At 35.7% G+C, this 11,471-nt stretch overlaps 1 protein-coding gene across 2 annotated transcripts in view; it reads right to left on the bottom strand.

Moving 5' to 3' along the window:
- AKAP7 (A-kinase anchoring protein 7) overlaps positions 1-11,471 on the bottom strand; it is an 88,359-nt gene that overhangs the window by 60,334 nt on the left and 16,554 nt on the right. For both annotated transcript variants that reach the window (XM_037391950.1, XM_037391949.1), the window contains exon 6: positions 1,002-1,114. In XM_037391950.1, coding sequence (XP_037247847.1) covers positions 1,002-1,114 — 113 coding nt within the window. The remainder of the gene's footprint in view (positions 1-1,001; positions 1,115-11,471) is intronic.

Here is an 11,471-nt window from a genome sequence, read left to right as displayed (position 1 = left end):
CTGTGAACAAGTCCTTATTTCTGTTTTAGAGCAAGTATGTGTGCACTTGAAGTTTCTTGATGTATTGCAAATCCCACTGCCTTCTTCCAACTGATTTTACATATTGCTACTTAATTAAAATGTGACCCTTCAGCATTTTTTAGAGTTATTTCTAATGAAGTTTTAAAGTATTTTTCTTTAATGCTTACTATGAAGAGAAAAAGAACCCACCTTAAAATATTTATATTATGCACTTTGATTCTTATTTTAAAATAATTTTTTTTCTGAAAATTATTTTCCTGGTCAATGTTAAAGGATCACATAAAATATTCTATACAATGTCAGCAACAAATATTTATGGAGATATACCTTATGTTAAATAATACAATATTACTGTTATGAAATAAAAAAACTAGATAGAGTAGTATTGCTTCTATATATTTATTATCACAATTATAACCTACTTTTATATATTTGTATATTTTGTTTTAAAAGCTAATAATAGGCAAGAATTAACTGTCTGCAAGACAGAATATAGATGTGTTTCATCACTACTCTGAAATTCACCAAATCATACTCAATAAAGGGAATTGACAGTCTGCCTGTTATTCATAATCCAAATATAAATATCGCTGTTTATTTGCCTATTTTCTCCTATACAGCAACAAAACAAAACTATCCAAACAAACAGCATGCATATAATCTACACTCTAATAATAATTCTGTAATTTTGAACAAGTACTTTCACCCTTTGGTCCTGCATAGTTTCACACAAAAAAGCACACCATGGTACTACTGTACTAAGAATATCAAGAGTGGTAATTTAAATTACTGTACAGGACTATTGTTTATATGGCAGAATGTACTGATTATTTTTTCTTAAAAACATCAGTATTTTAAAGTCTTACCTCTTCAGCTATAAAGTAGAAAATATGATGCTATAGCACAGGCAACTCCTTTGTTTGTCTCCAGATTAAACTTTCTTCTAGATTGCTGCTGAGCTATGTGAAATGCGAGCTCACCTGCTTACGTAACTGTGTTGATTTTGACAACTTCATGAAGGTCAGATGTGGTTTAAAAGCTCTTCCTTCTCCTGCCAAGATGCCCTTTTCTTGAAATATCTTCTTAATACTCTCTAAAGAGGGGGGGGGGGAGGGGAAGGGGAATTCACGTCACAAAGATATTACATGATAGAATGCTTAAAAATGTACTTTCAATTGTAATAAGAGTCACAGCCACTCCACATGGAAGAAACAAGATGAGTACTAAAAGGCAGAGAGATTTCTAGTTAAATTCAAAGGCACACAGTATTTCCTGTGGAAATAGTCTTACATTTGCAGTTAATATGGGTCACAAATTTAGCTTTACTAGAATAATGGCTGTTAGTAAGCTGTCCACGCTGTCTGCTTTTGCTAACAAAATAGGAGGAACTTAACATTAGAACTGTTCAGGTTTTACTCTTACTGGAAGTTTTGGAAACTTCAGGAAAACTCTGAGTTTGAAACAGTATTGTCTCTCTTCAAAAATCACTATTCTATGGTGAGTTCTATTATCAGTATTTGGGTAATCTTCCACTCAGACCAAAGGAAATCTGAAATTGAAAGCTCTAAATTCTGGCACTGGATTTACATGGCGGAATTAGAGAACATACCAGGTACGCTGATGATTCTTGTTTGGTTTTTTAAGCTTCACTGTTGCCTTTCAAGCTAATTTCCTATTTTTAAATGTACAATTTTATCTGCCTACAGTCCACGCCAAAGCAACTCTACTACACTGACCTGGTTTACTGTTTCCCAACTCATGTGCCCAATGTAATGTTTCATTTCTCAGAAATAAATTTCAGTATGACTTAGAAATTGTAGTCCATGTTTCTTTTAGCTGAAATACTTTAAATGAAAAAAATCTGTTATAATTGTTTTTTAAACAGTTTAGATAAAATTGTTAAAACCTGTGGCAAAGATAATACCAGTAAGTAGGGTATTTCTATTACTGAAAACCAGAAAAACTGCAAAAAATATTTTTTTCCTTTGCAAACACAACTTCCAATTTTTCACTAGTTGTAGTCTAGCTGACTCATACTAACCTTGAATGAAAATTAAAAAGGGGTGTGGGGGTGTGTGTGTGTGTGTGTGTGATCAATCCCATTACATTAATTTAATCAACCCTTACAATAACGATGGATTTGCATTTAAGTGTATCATCTCTTGGCTTGATAGTTCAACTGTAACACAAAGATCAAGTGCTTTATTCTCCCACCTGGAAGAAAACTTTACACTGGGAAACAAACAGCATAGCTGGCTGAAAAAAAAAAATAATAGGGAAGTCCCAAGGAAGAGAAATACAAGCATATAAAGCTGGCTAGTATAAGTGCCAGTTCATGCTCCTGTAACATGTCATTCCAGAGTCCTTACTCTTACCATTTTTTTTCTCTAGTAACTATTTAAGTGAGCTACTTTGAAATCACACTTAAGAAGAGATTTTACAAGTTTATGAATTACTTTGCAACAGAAAAGTCCTAGAAGAAGCTCAGAGTATTCACTTGAGACCTGAAGATCAAAATTCACTTCTCTTTCTCTGCTGCATATGATTTATAACCTTAGGCTCCACAGTATATCCAAAAGTTGGGATTTTGAAAAAAGCCAAGGCAATCAAAGACCCAACTGCCATCTCTTAAACAGGCCCACTTGAAAATTCTCTTTCAGCCTTCACTCCCCACATACAAGGTGCTGGTGCACTTTTCAAAAAAAGAATTAGTTCAGTCTTTTATTCTAACTCACAGGATAGCGAAAGGACAACCAGATTAAAACTTTTCTGAAGCATTTACACAATGGTAATAGGAGTCATATTATTATGGCAGATGCTGAAAATAACCTACCACAGTGCCTGAAGTGAGACCACCAGAGGTCATCTGGTCCAAGCTCCCTGCTCAAGCAGGACTACAGCTGGTTGCCCAGGACTATGTCTGGATGGGTTTTGCATATCTCCAAGGATGGAGACTCTGCCACCTCTCTGGGCAACCTATGCCAGTGCTTGGTCATGCTCACAGTTAAAAAGTGTTTCTTGATGTTCAGAGGGACCCTCCTTTGTTTCAGTTTGTGCCCACTGATGTATATACAAGCATAACTGTTACATGGATCTGTAGATGCATGCACCTGAATCTACACAACTATGTATCCAGATCTATAGACCTACTATATATATATATATATATAGCTATGTATCTATACTATATATATATATATATAGCTATGTATCTATACACAAGTACAGCTTACCTACTTGTATTATTTTAAATTGTGTCTGTGGGAAATATTTCTAAATTTTCATTGAATCCCCACTAAGCTCTTGTGCAGCTGTGTGCAGAAACGCTGCTGAACAACAGATTAGCATATCAAAACAGAGGACTACAAATAAACGTTTGCTGCTTCTTCAAACTGAGATATGGAAGTTCACCTTAAATCATTTAGTTAAAGTGTGCATGTTATTTCCATGCATCCAATGGCCTGCTTATTTTCTAATGTTGGTAAGCTAATAAAATGTAACATTTATTTAAAACTGAAATTATCTGCAACAAAGTCATTTTCTGGTTCCTGTGTTTGATTCTCTGAACTGCATCATTTGGGCACTCACTGACTTTGGTGTTCCAGCAAAGGCTTAGTCTTATCAGAATCAGGTTTATGCTAACCTGTGATATTCTGACTTGGTCTTGTGGACTGCACTCCTTTTTCTCCCCTAAAATTCTTTGTGCCATCATGCTTATGCCAAGCAGCGTCTTATCTCCCACCCTACAATTAAGATCTGTGCTGGTGAAGATCTGCACCGCAGAGGGTGCCCTCCTAACTCCAGTAAGAGCTTAGTGTCAGAGCAGTGGTTTGCCAACGTGCATCTGATCACAGGACTTAAAATTCAGCGTTCTTAACAGGGCAGGCTGATCATACGACACTATAAATGTGTCTTTATTAAACATCACAGGCTCAAGAGATTGGCCACAGATAGCCCCAGTTTTGTACTATTTTACACTTAAGGAAAGTGTGATATTTTATTGGTTAAGGTGATTTATGAACATAATTAGCACAATGTTTCCTTCTTCAAAGATAATAAAAATAGAAAGATGTCTAAGTAGATGAAGCGGGGGGGGGAGGGGCGGGGCGGGGCGGGCAGGAACAAAGGGAAATGTTTTCCTGAGAGCACAGGAAGGTTAAAAGATAATGTAATGGTATTAATATCCATGCAGCTCTTTGAAGTGGCCACAAGAAGGGTTTTAAAAGAAATGGGGAAGGAAGCAGAGATGCTGTGGGCAAGGGAAAGTTCCAAGCTTATAGGACAGCATGAAAGTGGATTTGAAGACTTAGCAAATAAACAAAGGTTAAAGTTTATGACAGGCATTGCATGAATGGAAAGAAATTAGAGGCCAGTGACAAGAATTGTAGACACACAATGCCCATGGGCCTTAACAAACAAGGATCTGCCATCTTTCTTCCAGACATCAACATTACTAACTAGACTGAAAAATAAAACAAGTTCTGCGTTTTCCCTTATTAGTCTCAGGCTGACCAATGTTTGCAGTGTCAAAGTATACCCCAGAAAAGTAAAGGCTATTTTTACAAGCTCAGTGACTTCCTGGAACAAATTTCTGAACAGCTTTCAGACCATCTTTCATGCAATTTGAATTTCTCTGCAATACCACTTTGTACCTTATTTTTATAATGTCAAAGTTACTGAATGTCATCTGCCTCTCTTACACTAGATGCGGCTGAATCCATTAGACAACTGTTTCCCCATAATTAGACTTGAAATGTGATATATGAAACTTACTTAGAACCACTATATACTGGAAAGGCTCAAAAATTCAACTGCTAGATCAATACAGAATGATTCATAGAAAAAATTGCATTGAGCCATATTCTGTAATAAACATGGCCATCTTCTCTTCCAAGATCTCATTAGATATGTAAAACTGCTATTTATGTACAATTTCTTCTAGTCTATTGATTTCTGCTTGTCTCTAAACCATGTTCCCCCAAGTAAACGGTTTAGCATCTAGAAACAGTATTCTGTCTCTATTGAAAAAAAATTTTTACTTTACACTTGGGACTGAAGAAAAGCCAACAATAGACAATTTACAGTTATAACTATCATGTAAGCCATGTTTAAATTTTTAAATTATTAGCTAGTTTTTTAGGAGTATTCTTTTGGCTATCAGCAGAAGTTTAAGGCTTACAAAGAAGCTCTTCTGGTCATTCTTCCTTTCCTGATAGCACTGAGAATAATGCATTTGCAAAGCCTTACAAGACCTAATTTCCAAGCAAATTAAGAACTCAAAGCCATCTTGTTTCAGATGTGGTGTTTATCACGACCTCAACTATATGTCACCAGAGGTGAGCGCCACACATCAAAAAAATATTTTCGATATCGTGTTATGCTTGGAATATATAATCAATGGCTGTATCAAGCACCAAACTCTATCATCCTACAATTAAGACCACTATGAAGGACAGTATCAGCCTGAGGAGTTTCCCTGGCTGCTGCCTGACAAAATCCACCGACTCCTGAACACCTCAGCAATCTCCAATCTGTGATGAAAAAATGGTGGCTAAACCAGGGTCAGTCACTACTTATGTGCTGGTGAGTTTTATCTCCCAGATGTAAGGAAAGGAAAGGCAAGGCCTTGCTTCTCACCTCTCCATATGAAAAGAGGCTATTTGTTCTCCATTCCTCTGCAAATAGTCAGCTTTACACTGTGCCAAAAGGTAAACTACAGTCAATCCAGTTTCCCAATGGTTCTTCCACTCTACTTAGTTATATATTACTTAGGCTTTTCTACAGTGAGTTGTTACTGTACCATACCACTATCACATTTCAGTGAGATGTATGGTTATTTCAAACACGTATCGGCAGTATGCCTGGGTTGTTCTGTTTCTCTCCATCACCATACACATAGATAGAAGAAAGACGTGCTCATTCACAAAGTAGGATCCAAGGAGCAGCCGGACCAAGCAATCTTCACTTTGTGTACAGACACCAATACGTAAGTCTTACAAGTCAAACAATGATAAAGTGAAGGATCAAAGTGGTAGACTGAAATGGAAACTTAGGTAGGACTTCCTGGTAAAACTCCTCGGTTCTTTTACTAGCTTTAATCCATTTCAATACTACCTAGAAGTTTGTCAAGGTCACAGGAAGAAGTGGGTGAGATTACCTTCTTTTAAACAACAAAAATGATATCTTATTGATTCATTTTAATGACATATTTATCAAAGTTATTGTTATTCAGCATTTGGCAGCACAATATGAAGAAGAAAGTAAATTAAAATCTAAAAGCATTTGCTGTCCTTGCTGTCAGAGAACGATGCTTCACATTTTTAGTATTAAGGAACAAATGTGGAGATCGCTAATGGGTGTTTTAGAGGAATGAAGGCAATGAACATAGTGAACCGCATGCCTAATTTCGTTATTTACATAATACAGCAGTGTTCAGTGGCCTTTAACCAGATCATTGCATGTGTTCTGTACAGACAGTTGTTAACAAAACCACCTCATAATAAATGATCAAAAAGAAATTAAATGGCAGATTCAGAGCCACATATGCACATAGTTAAGCGTGTTTTATATATTTCACATACGCATCTACAGTGAGAATAAAAACTATAACATCAAGATGCAAAGACAAAATACTGTGACAAACTGAAGATGTTTCAGACTCACTACTAATTGAATAAATTACTTGCTACAGTTTAAAACTTTGCTTATGTTATAACATAATATATATGCATAAACATTATGCAGCCCTTTCCCAGTCATTAGCTGTTGCAGAGCAAGAGATGAAAAAAGATTGGCTGTTTGCACCTCACTATTGATACTATGTATGGGAAATGAGAATTCATGCCTATAGCCATCTCCTAGAGTCTTACCGGACATTGACATTAGGATACATGGCAGAAACATTTGGAGTCAGTGTGGAATTCACAGATCAGGAGCTTTCAAGATTTATTGCATTAACTACACAACAGCAAACTAGGGATCACCTGGTTTGTAAATGCCAAAATCCTCCCATAAGATTTATTTTCTTTTTGCCTTACAAACAGACCTCTACTTATTCCCGCTACCCCAACTTCCTTTCTATTAAACCTTAATTCTTTCCCTTGTACCTGTTCTCTCTGTACCTTGCTGAAAATGCCATTATACAGCCAAATCACTTAGCAAATTGAAAAGATTCTTTCTGACTCCTTCCACACAGCTGATCAAAATTATCTGCTTGAAGAGTAGCAGAGTCAAAGGGCAGGAGAGGTACTCCAGTACAGTGCTCCAAAGCCAGGCCTCTGTCCCAGCCTATTGCTCTTGCATATTACTTTAGCCTCTTCTACTCATCACATGACACACAAAAAAGGTGACCTAAGAGATCTGGCAACAGCACAGCATTTAATATTCCCATGCAACTAATAAAATGTTAATCTCCAGAGCAAACTATATTAAATAGCTATTATCTATTGGAAGTGCAAACTTATAATGCTAACTGGTGTTATACCAGACCGTAATAGTGACTGTTCATCTTCACTAAAATGCTTGCCCCTGTTGTCAGCATTTTTCTAGTTAAGGGGCCTATAACAAAGAAAATTGTCATGTAGCACAAAGCTGAACTGGAAAATTTTGCATGCAGAAAACTTCATAGTATCAAAAGGCATAAACAACGCTCAGGTCTATTGGAATCAGTCCTTCAGGAAAGTAAGTACTATCAGCATATAGATGTCTTGGCTCTTATAATGAAATCAACTAAAGAATTTTTTTCTGCTGGTTATATTCATCACACAATATAGCAGAACATTGACACTTTCAGCTTCGGAACACATTTCTCTTCTTGCTGTGCACAAGTTTCTGTACAGGCCAGCAAAATCATGCTACACGCATTAGTAGGAACTGTAACTAACTAATGGCACATGGACTAGAAGAAAATCAAACATTAGAGCAGTACATTTTCAGTGCAACTGTTATGGATTTGAACTAGCAGCTTTTTTGTTCACTTTGTACAAATCAGTTGTTTTATTAGCAAAATACAGCAGTTTTGAGTTCTCAGGTTTTTCCATCATGTGAAACGACCCAAGAATAACTGACAAGAGGCAAAATTAATTTATCTTAGCTTCAGCCATCTGGAACTAAAGTGAACTAAATTAATTGAATTAAACTATTTCCCTAGGCTCTCTGAAGTCAGGGCAATGCAACTCACCCTAAAATAGATTCTAAATGTGTGGTTTCATAATCTTTAAAGAAGCTCATAAACCATTACCCTTGCCAAAACTGTTCCTCCCCAGACCCATGCCTGCCACTGCTCCTTATCTTTTGTGCTGTCGTGTACCTATAAACTACACTGGCAAACTAAATAGGTTAAAAATTAGCTGGAAAAGGTAAATATGTTAATTTAACCACAGCTGACTTCACCATGTGGCTGCACAAATCCCCAGCACAACAAAAGGGGCTGGACTGCTTTGTTATGGTGGCAATGCCAGCTTACACTTAAGTAAGGCCATAACCTAGAGAAGAAGATGAGCAGTATGACTCGCTTTCCATTTCTCTCTCTCTAGTACAGACTGTTAGGAAAATCAATTTAGTGATATTAGACTAAATGTCATTTATATGAAATTAAAGGAAATGACTAGTTAGGTGTACTACATGTCTTTCTAGTGCAGTCCTAACTGCATTAAAATATTTACCCCAACAAATCAACATTTCTTAAAAACAAAGGACCAAAAGCAAATGAAATAGTTATCTGCATAAACGGAAGACTAACTTTTTTGTTCATGAAATACAAGCTCCCCCTCATGGTCAGACCATAAAACCAAAATCTGCAAATCCTGCAGCTAAAAATCAGGATTCACTTATCTACTTCTATCAGTATTTGTAATGTAAACATCAAAATTAAAATCGAAGTCAAATAATTCATTACCTTTTCAGAATTAACTGAAATTATTAATTTATTATATATACTTAAAATATTCTGTGGTGTAGCAAAGCACAAGAAATGAAGAGTTTTTTAAAAATCACTGTGAGTGTCTATGTCACTTTCAGCTCAGGATTTCTAAAAAGACTTGGACAAAAAGTGATTAAAAAACTCCTCTAACTTCTGTCATAACAGTTTAGCACTATTCCTTGTACATAATTATATGATGCTCGTGTTTTGTAATGGATTATTAGGAAATAACTAACAAATTGCAACAAAATGAAGATCCATATTAGCTCTGCTTTTCCTGAACTTCTGTCTCTGGCAAACTTACATTTATATTGGTCTTAGCAGACGTGCACTGACCATTATAATACTGTACCACATTCAGATGCTTTTGATATCAAACAAATTCCCATATAATTTGCAGAACTAAATGGGCTCTTACAAGAAGCTAATTTAATTTCATATATTTCCTATTGCTTGTGTCATCAGTATTTCTCCTTCAACATTCATGCGGAATGTAACACATGAAGTCAAAATTCACCTTACAGCATAGCAGAAACCAAACAATCTTGAAGCAGCAAAACAGTAATTCTGTCATAAACTTAGATCTTCTAAAAAAAAAAAATCAGACCAGCTACAGAAGTGATATCTACTGTTCAATGGACAACAGAATGATTAACATTCTGAAGGCAATACTGTACATTTTTTTTCTTTCTGCAAGTTTCAGCTTTAAAACAGCAGTTTTCCAGGGAGACTAGTTGTATGACAGGCAAACTTGTGACACTTAATTTCTGTCAAACATATATAACCTCACAGCAGTATACAGGAAGAGCTGATAGAAATTTTCACACAGATCCTGACAACAGCAGCCCAGCAGAAAAGAGTTTCTAGTATTTTCTCTTGCAGCTGTCTCTCTAAAATTGCATATTCAGGATACTATCCACAGAGCAGGAATACAAGACATAATTTTGACATACTGCCTGTTCTGAATTAATATATGAAATGTATTACAGAAAATAAACTCACTTTTCTGCTAATATGGTTCTTTACATTGTGTCAAATGCAGCCCAGAAAGTACTACATGGTCTTCTCCCTAAAATGCAACACCTTTAGTAGGAAGTTTGGCCCTTACGGGACTGTCTGCTAATGTTTTGTAAAAACTCTATGCAGACTAAACTGTGTTGCAATTAACCCTGTAAATGTACTCTTCTGTTAAAGGAATTATACATGTAATACACTTTGGGGAGGGGGGAAAATCCTATCAGCTCTCTTGTTTACCTCATCAGTTCTGAAGAGCTCACATGGATTTTTTTGTTTAATATTAATTTTGTATTCTAAATTGCACTGCCCTGAAGGTCATCTGTATAATAAGAAATTCTCTGGTTTTAACAGATTACTTTCTTACTTTCTTTGCAATTTAATCTAATGAAGACATACATAGAAACCATTTAATGTACTCATTTTCTTCCTACTCATACCTGGCCTTTCCACTAGTTTAATATGTAACTAAGCTAATTTTTGAAATAAACTTGTATAATTTTCAGTGTTGCATAATTACAGACTTAAAATCTTTATTTCTGGCACAAGCATCAATACAAAAATTGAATTTGCTTTCATGAATTATAGGTTTCTTGTTATGAAATAATATAGCACTTAAGGCACAAAAAGATACTCTGAAATTAGCAGCAACTGAGAAGTTACAATTATGACAGTCACTAGGATATGGTAAAATAGTATATCCTGAAGTCAAACCCATTAAACATCTTCAGTTATTTCACCATTTTCCTCCGGTTATATTCAGCTCCCTACCCTGTTTCTGAACTAAATCCTAACAAAACAATCATCGCTGTGTAAGTCTATAGAGACTGAACCACAGGCGTAAGGCCAAGAAATGATGCATTGGGTTGGCAAAACCAAACACTGAAATAGGAAATTTTTTTACTAAGCAGCAGTGGTAAGTGAAAATAGTAACATACAGTCGTAGTTCTAACATAAGCAAGGAATGCTCACCGGTGAGTGTCAGTAGTTATGCTTTATAAAGAAAACATAGTTTTGCTTGTTTGCTAAATGTGCCTGTATTATGAGTTTGTCTACTACGAAGGACTGTCAAACTGAAAAACAAAGGTCAAAATCTGATCTCATCTCTGCTCATCTAATTCTGATCAAAACCTGGTTCACTAGTCTAAGATGTGTAGAAAATTACTCACACCAAACTTCTTTATTTCCTATAGTTAAAACATACTTGGCTCTTCATGTCTAGCAACTTCAGTTATTTTGGAGTTCTTAACTATAAACTTCTCAAAATCAAAAGTTACTGTCACTAACAGAAACCATCAATCTCCTTTTACAAGAGTTTATTCTCAGTTTGTAAAATAGCATACATACAATATTCTGTCACCTTTAAAAGAAATCTAAAGACAAACTCAAGAGACAAGAATGAGGAAGCATATTGTCCAAAGGACTGAAGAAATACTTGGTAGATGCGGTCTTTGAAATAATTATGGGATTATTTGACAACCAAAGCCTCTCTGGAACTATAATTACTGTTCAATTT

This window comes from Falco rusticolus, chromosome 6 (genome assembly GCF_015220075.1).
Source record: "Falco rusticolus isolate bFalRus1 chromosome 6, bFalRus1.pri, whole genome shotgun sequence".
In the NCBI taxonomy this organism is placed as follows: domain Eukaryota; kingdom Metazoa; phylum Chordata; class Aves; order Falconiformes; family Falconidae; genus Falco; species Falco rusticolus.
This window is presented reverse-complemented; position numbering and strand designations above follow the sequence as displayed.